The sequence below is a fragment of the Halictus rubicundus genome, chromosome 4 (assembly GCF_050948215.1).
Source record: "Halictus rubicundus isolate RS-2024b chromosome 4, iyHalRubi1_principal, whole genome shotgun sequence".
In the NCBI taxonomy this organism is placed as follows: Eukaryota; Metazoa; Arthropoda; class Insecta; order Hymenoptera; family Halictidae; genus Halictus; species Halictus rubicundus.
This window is the reverse complement of record NC_135152.1, coordinates 7,661,957-7,678,864: the sequence shown is the minus strand read 5'-3', so window position 1 is coordinate 7,678,864 and position 16,908 is coordinate 7,661,957. Positions and strand designations below refer to the sequence as shown.

The following is a 16,908-nucleotide window of genomic DNA, read 5'->3' as shown; positions in this document are numbered from 1 at the left end:
CCTTTTTCATCGACTGCAATAATGTTTTGATACACACACGTGAAAACTCCAGCATCGAAATGTTATTTTTATGAAACTTTTACGAACGTATTCGTGACAATTTTCCGATTAAAACGACACCAGGCACGAGACAGTTTAGATCATATTATACTCACTTAATTCAAGATATAGTAGAACCTCGGATAACCGAACTGACCAGGGAAACAAATCATCGGTTTCAGATAACCGAGATTCTGCTTTATCATTTAAAAACAAACATCGTGTTAAAAACAAACAAGTCAATCAATTAGTATTGCCTCAACGATATCGCTAATTCCGTACTACGTTACAGTTTTCGGTGAGCAAACTCCTGTGCCCTTCAATATCAATTTGTAACTGTGACTTGCAAATGATGGACGACATAGTGAATCTGCTGAAACAGCGAATCTGGGTCTTGAATCCCTGGGTCTGAATTAGGCTCGAGGATAGTGATTGAAGTTGCGAGTGTCACATGAGACAGAACGCGTCCCCTCCCGTTTGCTGTAGAACTCGCAACAGTATGGAATAGTTCAATTACATTTCCACAGGTAGTGGAATTTTTTTGAACGACCTAATCGAATTGTCTCAGTCCTTCTTCAATTCGTCAGCCTCATTGTCGTGTCCGTGGGTCCGGATAGAACCTTTCTCGATCGGTCACGCTTATCGCGAGTGCAATTAAGGAAAGATGGACCGAGGAGCAATTAGTCGTTGCGATCGTCGCGGTTCGCGTGACGACGACGCGATACGAGATCGGCGTGGGTACGACAGAAACGAAATTTCGTGCAATCGTATTGCGAGATGGAGAAGGGAAATTATCAAGCGTGTTCGAGCCGTTCTCTGTCGTCATCGACAGAGCGAAGACAACGTGCTCCCGATAAACGAAACACGACAAGGGGTGTAGAGCAACCGTCAGCAGGCCTTGAAGTGGGGAGGACGCGACGGCGACGAATATATACGCGCACCGGACGCTAGAAACTTACAGTCCCAAAGTAGAACGAGAGAAAGAAAGCTCATCCTCCGGATCTGCATTTGTCCGAGCTCGGTGCACCACGAGGAAATCAATTAGTCTTGCTTTTTCTTCGCCTCCTCGACGCTTCCGCAAACATGATGTCCTGGTTGCTCGTTTTGGTCTGCTCCTTGCTTTACTGGTCTACCAATGCTGTCGCACTTCCTGGTTATGACAGGTAATTGTTTTGTTTTTGTTCTTGCCAGCGGATCGCGCATACTCTTTGTCGGCTGGAAATCCTAGAATTGTGTGCTAAAATTCAGATAAATTCGAATGTTCAGCTTTTATGATTCAACTTTAACTGAGTTATTGAGTTTTAGGGAACTGTACTTTTAGGAATCATTATTGTTTCGTAATTCGCGGAGCTCGTTCCCCTTCTTCAGCAATTATTTTCTTGACGAGAACAGTCAAAATCGTAGGCCACTCAGGAATACTTGTTCAATGATCGAAACAAAATGGGAATTGCTATTCTATACTGAAAATTAAATACATTAATGGGAAACTGTGACGCTACAGTCATAATGAAATGCATGCCGTTATGCATGCCAGTGCAACCGTTATGCATGTCAATGCGACTTCCAGTAATCTGAACATTATTAGTAATAATATCACGATTTAGTTTATTTTCGTCTGCCTGCTATGAATAAATTGAATTCTTTTTGCGTCGTTTTACGAGAAATATTTTCTTCAATTTAACAGGAAAAATTGTAAACTTTAATGTGCCGTAAGCGAGTCGAAGATTTTATACGATTACTGTAGACGAGCATGCGCAGGAGATGATGGAATGAAGATCTCGACGAAGGTTTAATGTAATTTTCATTTTAATTCGAAATTTTCAATGTTCTTAATGAAAGCTGGTAGTTCCTGCTTTATATCTTTCTCAATGAACATGTGTGTTGGTATAAATATTCATATCTCGGACATGGGTATTCTAAACAACAATTTCAATCGTTAGAAAGTAAACTAATATGATTTTGTTTGTCATTAATGTGTTAATTCTGATGCTTTCATCAAAAACAAATAATGATAAAGACAGTGGCTGCAAGTATAAAATATTTTCTACGCAGAGGAAATGTGTCATCAATATTGTATTGATCTACTATTCTACGCACTATCTTTGAGGAAACGAAAGTGCATCTGTTTGGAACGTGAATTTTCTTCGACGTAATATATGCTACAAGATTGTTTACAAATTTATACTATAATTAGAATGCCCCTTATAATTGAACTGAAAATTATTTAGAAGTATAGGGACTCTTAAACAATTTAATGAAAGAGTTATTGTTGTAAACAACATTAAGATAATCATATATTTAATCACGAAATATTTTTAGCAATAGTAACAATAACAGTAATAAATTTAAAGTAAAGAGAAATGAATCGTCGAAAGTCATATTATGAAAATAAATAATATATGAAAGTTATTATTATTCGTAAACTTATAAATTTAGTTATATTCTTTTGTTACAGACTCACAAACAATGGGAAACAAAATGGAGCACACGTTACGTTGGTCGATATAACAAAAGCAGAGGAGAACGATATTCTGGGACAACTGAATGCAGAAATTCCTGTAGTGTTAACAGAGTAAATATTAATTCCATATTTTCAATGAAAATTAACAATCGCTGGCCAACCACTCTATACTTGGAATTTATATTAATTTTTCATGTGAGACTGTGCACAGTCGTCAACAAAATTTTAAATCTTGCATTAATAGAGTATTTATTGAACTAAATTCAATGTCTCAGAAAAAAAGTATAAGGTCGAGTTAATGTTTCTTATTAATGCCTTAAGGACCAAATAGAGAATAATACATTTTTTGCAAAATTTATAAAATTGTAGAACACTATTGAAAGAAACACAGTTACAGCAAAATAATTACATAAATCTGAGGACTTTGTCATAATCGTAATATTAACGAACAGATATCCGACATGTAACATCAACCGAAAAGAAACTTGTGAATGAAATGTTGCATCGATGTTGCATCATTGATCCTTAACGGATTAATCTAATCGAATAGCTAACATTTTTTTCAATCATCACATACTGTATTGAAGAAACGAAAAAGCAAATATCGAGCCGGGAATTCCAAGAAATTTGATCTTGACATTCGAAAGGAACTTGTCAGACAAGAATTATCGGGAAACAGTTGAAACGTTTTAACAAACTTTGTGTTACAGACGACATAAACGACTGTCGGATCAAAGGCGTGCAGAACTAGAAACTCTGATACGTCTCTCGAAAATGACCGAGAAATTGGTAGCAGGGACTAGGGGTGGTCGCCACGTGGATGCATCCAAGGTGTGAGTGCACAATGCAATTATTAATCGCAAGACAATTTAAAAAAAATCGTATTCTTGCAACACGCTAAATATTTTCTGTGTTTGGTGCAACAGGGGCCGCAGGAAACGGTCAGTATTCGAAATGAACTTGAAGAACCTAAGGAAACTCTTCAAATTATCGGGACAGCTCGGTTATAAAGGAAATCCGGCCTTTCCTGTAGTTAGGTATGCATAAAAAAAAATAATTATCCATTTAATCGGTTAATCTTGTCATAGATTATCTACTGTTGCATGCCTAAGTTCCATAACTATGCTGTAAATATTCTTAAAACAAATATGAAAGGGTAAATTAATTATCAAGAAATTAGGAAATCCAACAAATTTTTTCCGAAGAATTAAAATTTTTCTTAATTTTTGTTTCACTTCTTAAAATTCACGTTTGCAAGACAAACTGATGCAAACACAAGAATCGACAAATTTTCTCCGTCACTTTTAAATTGTTAAGCTCCTTGATCAAACAAATATATTTCTACTGCCGATTTTGGTGAAATTGGCTAAGAAAATAACGATTTTCATAATCTCGTTTCCGTTTACTTTCGCCGGTTCCTATTATATTACTTCCTCTATTAGTAGCAATATAAAATCAAAATGTAAACAAATTCAATCTTCTCGTTTTTACAAGGCAAGGCATTTAGATCTCGTTGCGAATCGATTTTCCATTAACGGAGGAGAGGGTAAAATGAATCGCAGATGAAAATCGGCGGACTTTTAGTCACGTGGCGCCATTGACGCAGTAATAGATCAAAAAACGCAAGTCCTTGATTGTAAACCGCTGACTCGCGCGATTCAAACTCAATCCTCGAAAAAATCACGGCGCCACGAGAAATCTACACCACCGCCATCCCCCTGCCCCCTGCCCCCTCTCGTTCGTCGTTCCATTTTTCCTCGTTAATTTTTTATTTATCTCTACAACCGATAAGGTCAAACTCGTGGAAGAAAAAACTCGAAATTTGCGACACAGGGCTAGCACACGCGACAGAGAGCCGATGGACGTGATGTAAGACGTCGCCATAATGTTAAGTCCAGATAAAATCCTTGTCGAGCCGCGGTGCCCGAGACGAACTCGTCGCATCTTATCTGCTCTCTTGTGTCGCAATTATTTCTGATCCGCGTCAGAAATCATTCCGACGACAGCCGAAGCGCGAACTATAACAGAGATACGTCCGAGCGGCACGCGAGAACCACCGGAGATTATGCGAATTCGCACCTTTTCCGAACGAGTTTGTGCATCCGAAAAATCGCGATTTCGTTTTCCAGTAGACCCCTGATAAATCGCGATGAAAAGTCGCATGAAATTACCTAATTGGCCTAATCCCATCGGCTCGCGATTCCGTTTGCTACCACGGTTACTTTTGTCGCTGATAATTTGCCATAAGACATTCTATGTTCGTTGTGAGCTTATATTTACCCTGAAGGCTAAATATCAATAATAGCATAGCAGTATTTGTTTAGGTTTATTATTTCGAATGCAAGTTCAATTTGATTTTATTAGCCAATGGGTTGATTTTCCGCTTTTAAAATTTCCGGAGCCATTGATACGCTGTATGTGTTCAAAGCGTTCTTTTTTGGAATCAATATCCATCGTTGTCAGACAGAATTTAATTTTTTTTTAATTTAAAACTGTGTAAACTACATTTTTTCGTTGATCAACGTTCACAGTTTATGTGCTGTGCCATTGTTTTGAATCACCTTCTAATGCAAACAAGCAAATGTGTAAATACTTTTCGACCGATAATGTATTTAAAGATATACATACGTATACATACGATGATATCATACAATATCATCTCGATTTCCAAAAATAGAATAAAACCACTACCGAAATACGCTTGTCGTTAACAGTATCTCTGGTTTGCTGATTCATTACTTGTGGTAATTATAACTACAAAAATGTGACACTACGTTTTCAGAAATAGTAACATGTTATGACACATTGAATCTACTGTTAAACCTAGTGTTAAACTACATTAAATCTGCTGTTAATAATTTTAAATGCACATTATTGTGACAACCCGAAGAACAACTAGTAACACATTACAGATGCTAAACGCTAATTTAATCGGAATTTGTAGTCGAAATTATCGTAAACGTCGGTCTCCGTGACCTGATTGCTTTAGTATATTATATGATTATGTTTATATGCACTTTAAAATAGATTGCGTGTCTATTCTGGATTTATCTATACTTCGTTGACAATTTCTGTTTATTTATTGCTGATTCTTTGTCATTCAAAACAATGAATAGTACTTCTAAGAACAATTAAACAGAGAATCGTACTTTGTTATTGAAAGGATAAATATTTTTCTAAGGCAAAGGTATTGGCAACCTAATGGTTAAAGGACAATGGCAACCTAAATTGATATTGCATAATCATTAACTGGCATCCAGGTCTGCAGTAATTACATCGAAAGACCCTTTAACATTTAAAAATTAAAGTTTTATAAAATACTTCATACAATATTATTTTAAACAAAGGATTTTTATTGCTCATTTCCCTGCACGATCTTATAAAAGTCAGAATGAAGGGAACATGTATTTTTCTAATTAACATATTCCTAATGATAAAAACTAAGTGAGAAGCTTGTCAATTTTGTATTTAATTGAAATTATTTTGCTAATTATCTTAAAATTAATGCGATTAACAATAATTTTCTTTACCTCCTTGTTTGCAGTTGAAGCATCGAAGCGATACAGAAGACGAGAATGTGACTTGCCGAAGGCGGTATACTAAATTAAAAAAGGATGATCCTGGCACGGACAGGACAAAAGAGATCCTGTTTAGTGTAACCAGTTCTTCCACAAGAACTACCGAAGAATTACGTATTTGGTGCACTATCGAAAATCAGTATCACAGCCGCCCTTTATGTATCGTACAAAATCGCGAGACCTATTTATTTTATTTACGTGAAAAACTTCTTCGAATAATCATCATAAGATATTTATTTATTATTTTTCTACATTGAAATAAATTATATGAATAATTTATTCATCGTATGATGATTGTACCCTATTACTAAATAATTTAATTTGGAATAACATTGTTATTGCAATTGCAGAAACTTTTTTAATTAATATTTTAGCCTTTTTGTTTTATTTTATTAATTGAACGTATCGCTTATCTTAAAAATAATTCAAAATTAAACAAATAATCGGACTCGAAAAATTGTGATCCAGATCATTTTTTCCTGAATTATTAAAGATATTTAAACTTAAAAAGATAAAACACTATATTAAAATTGTGGTGTTTCAATTTGTTGTAATTTCGAACAGTTAATATTTGAATATTTATGAAAATTTTGTTTTAAAATTATTTACCTGTGAACGTTCCAGTATCGAATTTTAAATAGCGTCACAGAGTTGAGTCTGCGTGTATACTCCATTTTTACTGCGAATGTTTAGTATGATTTAGAGACAATAAATTGTTTTCAGCATGAATTCCTCTGCAACTCTGTATGTGTGTGAAGCTTTCCCTCATGGAAACGTCTCCTGCGATGCACTCGCGTAACAGGCGTAACGGATTGCGCTGAAGTTTGCGTTGCTGCCATCTGGTGTCCATAATCTAATACAATAGAACATGTGCGATTACTATGCGGATTATTCAGAAATATTCTCAAAACTATACAATTTTGTTTGTATAAATAATACACATTTTACCAAAAATTTTGTAAACAACAACCAATCAATTGATGCTTGAACAAGTGTAAATTAAAATCAAATAATCTAATGGCAATGCATTTTCACGAATGTAATGAATAATAATTACAGAGAGAACAGATAAACGATTACAGTTCTATCAATGAAATTACTACAAAACTGGACGAAATCTGTCAATTAAATATTAAGAACAAAAAATAATGCGAGTGTATCGTGAATGTGAACTTAGGAACAACAGCTATTCTTTTCGAGTCACTTTACATAAATCACAATTCCATTACTAACCGAAACGCAAGTATTGAAACATACCCATACATACATACCTAATACTCCAAGTTTCAATATTATCTTTAAATATATTTGTAAATATGGACACTGCTTGAAAGCACCAGAACGTTCGAAAATAAACAATACATTAAATCAATCACGGATCACGATTGGACCTTTGAAAGGGATCTCGAAACGGTCGATCGACAGGTCGCGCCGCGAGATATATCGAAGCTCGCGAGCATCTCGTCACAACAGTACTATCGCAGTTATCGATCGATGCGAGTCGCGCAATGGTATTCTTTGATAGTAGTGGTGCTCGCACTGGGTTCTGACAAAAATTCGAGTAAAAGGGCGTGTAAAATGTACAAACGGCATAACTCGGGGACTCTCGGGTTGGCCTCGGAGATGCTTTCAAGAATAATAAGTGTTCGAGGCGCACGGGTACCGAGGGAATACAACCGAGTGGCTTAGCCGTCGCATTACATACAGAGATGTCTGCGCCCTGAGTAAAACGGACTGACGGACGGACAGACAGACGTCTCTGTCAAGTTTTTGTAATTCCCGACGAAATGATCATTGTAAATATCGGGAACTCTCCGGAGTGTGTTCTCTAGCTTTTTTTTTTTTTGTGTTGTGGCCATACACAGAGCCACCAAACACAACTCGTCGTAACAACTCAGAAACTCACAGCGCCACCTCGTGCGGCGATCGGTGTTCCCCCAATCCCGGACGAGCCCCCAATTGTAGGATCTCGGGAAAAACGAGGGGCACCGCCGCAGCGGGAATCGAACCCGCGACCTCACTGGTGGTAGCCGATCGACTAACGCGCTCACCCACGGAACCCTCCCGTGTGTTCTCTAGCTAGTGCGCGTTATTCTGTTCGGTGCGTGATACCTTGTACCAGTGCATTGAGATGTTTTCGTCGCCGGCGTCAGTGGTGGGCGAGCCGTCAGGCTACGACTTTCAGAAAGAGGAGAACGCCGCCAAGTGGAAGGGAGTGTTTGTCAACTCCCTGCGCAAGGTATCGTCTGCCTCGGTAAATTCCATCCTCGCCGAATTTCCACTGGGGAAAGTCTCCTATCCTCGAGCCACCCGTCGAACCCGCTCTCGCACGGCTTTCCACGGACTCGTCCTGGCCCATTGTCATTGTTGATTAGTGTGCAACGATCTCGTACGTGCCCTCCACAGAAACCTAGAATCTCTTATCCTGTCATCGGACTGATTTCAAAGTAAACACTCGCGACGGTCGCGCGATCCTCGGCTAATAATTTGTTGAACACCACGCAATAGTACTTAACAATAGGTTGTTATTGCACCAACATTGAATAAAACAGTAGCAAGCGTAGCATGATGTCCTTTTAAAAGACTACCTTCGACCACCACACGTACTGCTGCATTCTGCGTGTCATGAAATAAAGAAGTTGCACCCATTTTTTCGAAAATTTAACTGTTTATTTTATATTCGAAGCAAAGCAGCTGATCCTTTGCTACGAGAATTGGTAAACGTAAACAAAGTATTCTGCGCGTACCCATGTTTTTTATGGGTCTGATACAGTACATTTCATTGAGAACGAGAAGTGTGTTTATTTACCTCGATCATATGATCCGAGTTAAACCGATATGGAATAAGTGAAATCATAACTAGACTGTGGATCATTATGCAAAATAAAAATTGTTTAGCTCAATTACAAGAAGCAGAAAATATGTTAAAATTTCTTTCTGAGAATAATATATCGGTGTCCTTAGATTCTTTTAATTTCTTTACTGTTTTAAATTGTGCTAAGTAGTTTATCGTCATAAATGCATAAAATCTGCAGTGTAATCATAACATGCTAATCTAGTTTTCAAACAATGATTAATTTATCTATGTATCGTTAATAAAAGAGAAAGAATGTCAAATGAATACATGTTATAGTATATATTGATCCAATACACATTTTGCCTTGTTTATTATGAAAATGAATGAAATATCTAAAGTTAATATCTAAAATGAACTAGGTATTGGAACAAGTACATCCTAGTCTTGAAGCAAGGCAAGATGCTTTAGACTATGTTGAGAGCTTGATCTTAAGGCTGTTGGGCATGCTTTGTGGTCATCCTCCTCCACATACACCTCAAGACGTTGAAGAAAGAGTAAGGCGCACATTTCCTACTCCCATTGATAGATGGGCACTTCGTGACGCGAAGGATGCTTTAGACAAAGGAAGAAAGAAATCACCTCTAGTTCTTCCAGTTGACAAAATTCATCAACTATTACAAAAAGTAATTAAAACTGACTGCGTAACATGTACATTTCAACACACATTTATTGTTAAATATTATTTATAATTTGATTTTCCATGCTTACAGGAAGTATTACAACAAAAAATTGATTTACAAGTTAGTCTTTTTGTGGTAGGAGTTTTGGAATATATTTCTGCTGATATATTAAAGGTTGGTGATAGCTACTGTTAATTATTAAATGTGTTTGATAATATGGTTGCGTTAAGAAAAAAATAATTATGATTTTCTGCCGATTACTTCTACTAATTCCTAAAAATGTTTAAGATTATTTTCTTTTCAGCTAGCTGGAAACTATGTGAAAAATATACGTCATGTGGAAATATCGTGTGAAGACATAAGAGTTGCGATGTGCGCAGACATGGTAACATATTAATTTCATTATCATTGTATTAACATAGCTGCAAACATCTCAGAGCCTATCTAATCATTTCATAAATTATAGTTTACTTTTAATTCACATTTTATTCACAGGTATTAATGGACTTGTTTTATCAAGATGATTATGCGGAGGGTCCACAGAGTGGCTTAGGCGCGGTTGTTTCGCAAACTTATGAAGAATCTGTCCGGGATCTCATACACGATGAACGTCACTATTTGCGTGATCTCCATATGATCATTAAGGTAAGATAATTTATTTATAATTAATAAGTATACTCTCGCCATAGAAACGGTAATAAGCACTTTACTATCTTCATAGGTATTTCGAGAAGAAATCGCAAAGTTAGCACAAAATGAAGCTGAACTTGAAACACTCTTCAGTAATATAATAGATATTTATGAAGTTACTGTAACATTACTTGGTAATTTAGAAGATATAATGGAAATTACAGAAGAGAAACAAACGCCTACAGTTGGCTCTTGTTTTGAAGAGCTGGCAGAAGGAGCAGAGTTTGATGTTTATATAAAGTATGTATGAAAGTATCTAATAATTTTACGTCTGCATACATATAATATATACATTCTAAAACATAAACATAACGATCATAATAATAGGTATGCAAAAGACATTAATAGTCCAGCTAGTCGAGAAGTTTTAACAAATTTATTGTCGAGACCTGAACCTAATGCTGCGCTACGAGCAGCAGGGCATGGATTTAAAGAAGCTGTCAAATATTATTTGCCAAAACTTTTATTGCAACCAATATGGCATTGTTTTTTGTACTTTGACTACATAAAGGTATATCACCGTTAATCATTAGCTTATTAATTACTGCAATTTGTAGATACATTTTAACAGGGCAAATGCAATACTACTTGATATAGGTATTACACAAACGTACACCAAATATAGCAGATGGTGAAACTTTGGAACAAGTACAAGGTCTTTTAAGGCCACTACAGATGGAATTATTACAATCTATGGCAAGTCTTCCAAAAAAAGATACAGGTCTACGAATGCAGAGTCGAGCAAGGCGACAAGCTGCATTAGAGAAAACTAGTGAATTACAAAAAACCGTTGATGGGTGGGATCAACGGGATGTTGGACAATGTTGCAACGAATTTATACGTGGTATGTATGAATACTAGTGCACTGTTTTTGTAGTACTTACATAGTACTTATTTTTTCATGTATAAAATAATATTTCTTTTCTTATGTGTAGAGGATATGTTGGGAAAAGTGAGTAATGGAAGAAGATTAACAGAACGGAAGGCTCTTCTTTTCGATGGTTTATTAGTTCTTTGTAAACCTAGTGGTGGCAAAAGAGTTAGTGTTACTGCAGCAGCAGTTGGTGTAGTGGGTCATCCGCCACACCAAGGTGAACTGCGTTTAAAGGAAAGATTTTTTATTAGGAAAGTTGATATTATAGATAGGGAGGATACCGAGGGTAAGTCGGAAAAAAGACGATAATCTTCATTGCAAGGGTTTCAATTATTGTGGTTTCAATGTGTGCAATTGTATTTGTAGAATTAAAAAATGCCTTTGAAATTGCACCAAGGGACCACCCTAACGTTATTCTTGTTGCCAAATCCGTCGAAGATAAAAATAGTTGGATGGCGGATCTTGTAATGTTGAATACAAAGAGTATGTTAGAAAGGACTCTGGACAGTATCCTTTTGGATGAAGAACGGAAACATCCTTTAAGATTACCTCCACCACATTTATATAAATTTGCCGAGCAAGATGGCCCAGAAAATATTGTTTTAGAAGCCAGAGAAAATGGTGGTGTTCCATTAATTAAGGGTGCAACTTTGGTTAAATTGGTAGAGAGATTAACTTATCATATATATGCTGACCCAGCTTTTGTACGAACATTCCTTACTACTTATAGGTTCGAGGATTTGTCTACTTATTTATTTGTTATTTAAAAAAATTGAATCCTAACGATTATTTTATACTATTATTATTTGCAGGAGTTTTTGCTCACCTCAGGAACTGTTGACCTTATTAATTGAAAGGTTTGACATACCAGATCCTTCTTTAGTTTATGGTAAAGAGGAAAAACCGTCTGGTTGTAAAACAACCGCGAGAGAAGATTGGAAAAGATATAGAAAAGAGTTTTGTCAACCTGTGCAATTCAGAGTTTTAAATGTTTTAAGACATTGGGTTCGTAATAACCACTTTAAAGCTTGCGAATAAACATATTTTTAATGTAGATTTTTTTATATTCATGCAAATATTATCGAAAACAGGTCGATCACCATTTTTATGATTTCGAACGCGATAGGAATCTTTTGGAAGGGTTACAAGTATTTCTAGACACAGTAAGTGGAAAATCAATGAGAAAATGGGTAGATTCTGTAATAAAGATTGTACAGAGAAAGTGTGAACCTTCGGAACAACGACCTATAACGTTTAGTTTCGAAAGATCTCCACCACCTATTGAGTGGCACCTAAGAGTTCCTGAAGAAGAGTGGGGAATATTAACGGTAAGACTTACGAATGCCATTCTCATTCGCAATATAAGTATTATTATACAAATACAAATTTTAGTTACATCCAATTGAATTAGCAAGGCAGTTAACAGTTTTAGAATTTGAATTGTACAGAACTGTGAAACCCTCCGAATTGGTAGGTTCGGTATGGACAAAGAAAGATAAAGAAAAAACATCTCCAAATTTGCTAAAAATGATAAAACATACGACAAACGTAAGGCATATACAGACTTTCATCTAAGTCTATGGAAACAATGTTATTAAAAATACGATTACCACACTTTAACTTTACAGTTTACTCGATGGCTTGAAAAAACCATAGTAGAAGCTGAAAATTTAGAAGAGCGAGCTGCAATTGTGTCGCGTGCAATTGAAATTATGATGGTGCTTCAAGATCTTAATAATTTTAATGGTGTATTAGCGATTGTTAGCGCTATGGGATCTGCATCTGTATTTAGGCTAAAATTCACATTTCAAGTATGTTTTGTCAATAATATTTTCTATGGTGTTCCACAACGAATTACCAGACAAAAATTCACAAATATTACTACTTTATAGCAAATACCTGCTCGATTGGAGAAAGCTCTCGACGAAGCACGAGAATTGAACAATGATCACTTTCGAAAATACCAGGAAAAATTACGATCTATTAATCCACCTTGTGTACCATTTTTTGGTAAATGTTTAGAAAAATAATCATACGGTTATTGAAATAAATTATGACTAACGATACCTTCTTTTAGGTATGTACCTGACCAACATTCTACACATTGAAGAAGGAAATCCGGATTACTTACCGGGGAGTCCGGAACTAATAAATTTTAGCAAAAGACGAAAAGTCGCGGAGATAACGGGCGAAATTCAGCAATACCAAAATCAACCGTATTGTCTTTCAGTGGAGCCTAGGATAAGGCATTTCATTGAAAATTTGTCGCCCTTCGATCCTAACGTGAAAGATGCAGATATAAGCAATTATTTGTACAATAAAAGCTTAGAAGTAGAACCAAGGGGGTGCAGGCAACCACCTAGAGTCGTAAGTTCTACTAAAATACTCGAATAAGATATACACTTAATTACGCTGACTTCACCATTCATAATTTATTCTCGTAGCCCCGTAAATGGACAGATTTAAACTTAAAATCGCCGGGCATTAAAGCTAGAAGCTTAAGCGGCAAGTTACCAGCTCCACTGCAAGCTGTAGCCTCTAGTGTAAGATTACACGATCCACCACCGGAAGCGCCGCCGCCAGAACTACCAGAAACACCTCCACATACTTCGCACATTACAGTTTCTCACATAGGGGACCACAGTGTCTTTGCACCTGTCTTAATAGGAGGTTTGTGTGTAATAACGTCTAAACTAGAATAGTAGGCTGCTTCTAATCTCTTATACTTTTATAGACGTTCAAAGAAACAAGTTTTTGTTTCGTTGCATAATATGCTTGCATAGGTAGTAGACCTACTTTACTGTTAATACAGGTCCACCTCCAGGTTCGCCAGGTCCTGTAAGCATGTCGGGGCTTTCAATCAGCTCGCCGGGCAGCAGTCCGGGTAGTGGCCACTTACCTGTCCCCCATCATCAGCCGCAAAATAGCCACTTTGGCTTTAATTCCGGTACAATCGGTACGATGGTAACCCTGACTGGTATGTCATCGTCTGGAGGAAGTCCTGGTGCAGCGATACCGCTTCCATCGTCTCCCAGCCACATACCCCCCAGTCAACCTCCGCCACCTCTACCGCCTAGATCTCATAGAAAACGGGAGAGTTCTATAAGCGAGTCACTGCAACAGGTAATATACCATACAAATTGTACAAGCTGCGAAATTGACACTGTATCGTAGGGTACTCGTTCATTACACAAAAACGAGACTGAAATTTCAGGCAAGATCCGAGGTTTTTGCAATGAACGAGATGTCCAGTCAATCGCATAAGATTTTCTACCTATAACTCCGCCACCATTGAATCGAATTTTGAATTTTTTCTTTTAATAATTCTTCGCAGTTAAAGATAGTGTAACAGTAATGAAATTCTGAAATTCTTCTGTTTTCAAAGTTTTGTATTGCTATTCATTCTTGTTACAAACGCATAAAATCCACCATCCAGTTATAACTTCAATCCTTTGCAGCCCATTGGCGCAGCTGGGGAGACATTCATAATCAGTAGATCTTTCAGTCTAATAATCAGTTATCTGATAGTAATATCAGCAATGTTATTTTTATTTATATTAGGATATAGCAAACTAATCAAAGAAATCAAAGTAAATACATTCGCAAATATTCCCAATTTTCTCATCACAAAATGAAATTGTTGGCTCTCAGAAGCTTCGCTTTGACAATTGGGGTTGCCGATGAGGGCTAATTGACTTTACATAATAAAGAACGGATCTAGTTTATCGTTTGCTGTTATAAAAATAGTTGTAAGTTAAGAGATGTCTGATTGGTTTACAGACACGACAAGCTCCGAATGCACCGATACTTCCTCCAAGAGATGGTACGTCTCCGCCGCCATTGCCGCCACGAAGAGATCAACCTCCAGTTACGTTACCGCCTCGGCTTCCAACCTTGAATCCCAGTAGTTCGGCGCTGCTCGCAAGGCGGAATTCCACCTTGGAAAGCACGTGTCCAAGCACTGTTCATACACGAAAACACATGTCTTTCAATGGACCCAGTCCTACGAAACTTCCACCTACGCAACCTAACGGTAAGACCACCAACAAAGCTGAACTCAAACAAGACTATTTACAATCAATTCTGACGATCTCTGAAATTCTAGGATCGGTAACGCCAAGATTACCACCAAAACCATTGCCGGGTCGTCCACCAACCACTATGTTCAATTTCAATGCTCCTCCTGGACCTAGTTAAGTGTTACATTTTCCTACCTCTTACCCAAATTAAACCACATCTTTTGGAAATCGAGATTTAGTCCACTCAGAAGGATTAATTGAGAGACGTACAAGTCTCGATGATAATAATCGATTCGACAATGTAAATCGACGCTGCTGTTATTATCTTTCTTTCGCCTGATGGAAAACACTTGTTTCGGTACGAACAGATTGATACACTGGTGTTGTGGATGTATTTACCCTGGTCTTTTAGTCGGTATTCGAAACACGCATAATTAGTGAATACACTGAACCGGATGATTCCTTTAACGAAACCGAGGTACGGCCCATATGTGATGAGATGGTGTTACATTCCTTTTTTAACGATTTGTCTTTTAATAATGCCTAATGCTATTTTTATTGAAAGTTTATTTTTCGAGAGGATATAGGACGTTTTAACGCATATAGTATATTTTTAGAGATTTTTTTACGAAATGAATGTATAATAGATGTAAGGCCTTATATCCCACGCAACTGAATATAAATTCATTTGAAACTATTTATCCGGATGGATATCCAAAGAGTAAGATTTGTACAGAACGCCTAACGAACAGTGTATTAACGTTTATTGTTGAAATCGAAAATATTTTTATACACGAACGGCACAAACAACGTTTGACAATTTTCCGTATCTCTTTTTTGTCGCTGTGTGACGCATGAGGATCCTTCTACGTTTTACGATTAAAGTAAACAGTAGAATTGGCCTAGTAAACTTCGCAACTCTATACCTAATGTACTATCGCTGAAAATATTAAGTTGTAGATGATAATGATGTTACAACACACTCCCCGCTGCAACACTATTCTGAGATTATCCATATAACGCTAGTACAAAAGCAATAATATTACTCACGAGAGTGTGTGTTATGGTAGGACAGATTATAGCAGATTATCTTACTGCTAGATATATTTAACAAAAAAAAAAAAAAAGAAGAAGAAGAAGAAAACGAAAGAAACATACATATAAATATATATGTATAAAGTTCTTCCTCGTTTTTCGAATTACGCATAATGGAGATTATCTTTTATATGATTTGTCTTTTTTAATGTAAAATGAGTATTCAATTTTTCGGGGTAACGTAGACACGATTTTTATGGTAGAATAAAAAGTCGCTTTTATAGGGTAGGAATGTAGAATACATTTCATCGCAGCTGTTTGCCGTGTCACCAGCATGAGATTTTAGCGTCCATCACACGTTCGATGAGATCTGACTGAATGGACTATGTATCGATTTCGGTCGTCTGAACGGTCTCCTTTTCTTTAAAATCCCTGTCTATCCCTCAACACAACTGTGATACACTTTTAGATTTTAAAAGGAAGCAGATGACGCAAGAAAGTGCAGTATGGAATGAATCATAGGCCAATATACATATAGAAATATACATATAAATTGAATCAATAGCAAAGAAGTAAATATGTACATGTATATTATTATAAATATATTCTATAGTAATTATTGTAATAATGTCAAGCGTAAGACGGAAAATGAAATATTGAAATTATGTACAATAAAGAGTATATTGTGTAGATCCAGGAAAATTCTTCACCTTCTCCATGCGTAGGTGTTTCAAC

General features: G+C 36.6%; 2 protein-coding genes across 4 annotated transcripts; both read left to right on the top strand.

Annotated features, from left to right (window-relative positions):
* Positions 1–1,003: 1,003 nt before the first annotated feature.
* On the top strand, positions 1,004–6,309 carry LOC143353316 (uncharacterized). The gene is made up of 5 exons (XM_076786537.1): positions 1,004–1,202; positions 2,495–2,611; positions 3,211–3,333; positions 3,427–3,537; positions 6,045–6,309. Exons 1-5 carry the CDS (start codon positions 1,123–1,125, stop codon positions 6,046–6,048), a joined length of 435 nt encoding a protein of 144 aa, XP_076642652.1. The 5' UTR covers positions 1,004–1,122; the 3' UTR covers positions 6,049–6,309.
* Positions 6,310–8,187: 1,878 nt separating this feature from the next.
* On the top strand, positions 8,188–16,863 carry Sos (Son of sevenless). Of its 3 annotated transcripts, none has more exons than XM_076786534.1 (20): positions 8,188–8,317; positions 9,295–9,558; positions 9,646–9,729; positions 9,860–9,940; positions 10,051–10,200; positions 10,277–10,485; positions 10,573–10,756; positions 10,843–11,089; positions 11,181–11,405; positions 11,486–11,849; positions 11,932–12,124; positions 12,211–12,447; positions 12,512–12,667; positions 12,748–12,930; positions 13,012–13,129; positions 13,197–13,486; positions 13,564–13,789; positions 13,944–14,242; positions 14,900–15,152; positions 15,225–16,863. In XM_076786534.1, exons 1-20 carry the CDS (start codon positions 8,210–8,212, stop codon positions 15,314–15,316), a joined length of 3,963 nt encoding a protein of 1,320 aa, XP_076642649.1. In that variant the 5' UTR covers positions 8,188–8,209; the 3' UTR covers positions 15,317–16,863. The 3 variants fall into 3 exon arrangements, with proteins under 3 accessions (XP_076642649.1, XP_076642648.1, XP_076642650.1); XM_076786533.1 differs by having other exon boundaries at positions 13,932–14,242; XM_076786535.1 differs by lacking the exons at positions 8,188–8,317; positions 9,295–9,558 and having other exon boundaries at positions 9,661–9,729; positions 9,864–9,940; positions 13,932–14,242.
* Positions 16,864–16,908: the final 45 nt, after the last annotated feature.

Bases quoted from the DNA above. Each gene is read 5' to 3' on its own strand.
- LOC143353316 (XM_076786537.1), top strand. From the start codon at position 1,123: ATGATGTCCTGGTTGCTCGTTTTGGTCTGCTCCTTGCTTTACTGGTCT. The intron at 1,203-2,494 runs GTAATTGTTTTG...CTTTTGTTACAG, and splicing joins GCACTTCCTGGTTATGACAG to ACTCACAAACAATGGGAAAC. The intron at 3,334-3,426 runs GTGAGTGCACAA...TTGGTGCAACAG, and splicing joins CACGTGGATGCATCCAAGGT to GGGCCGCAGGAAACGGTCAG.
- Sos (XM_076786533.1), top strand. From the start codon at position 8,210: ATGTTTTCGTCGCCGGCGTCAGTGGTGGGCGAGCCGTCAGGCTACGAC. The intron at 10,201-10,276 runs GTAAGATAATTT...CTATCTTCATAG, and splicing joins ATCTCCATATGATCATTAAG to GTATTTCGAGAAGAAATCGC. The intron at 10,757-10,842 runs GTATATCACCGT...TACTTGATATAG, and splicing joins TGTACTTTGACTACATAAAG to GTATTACACAAACGTACACC.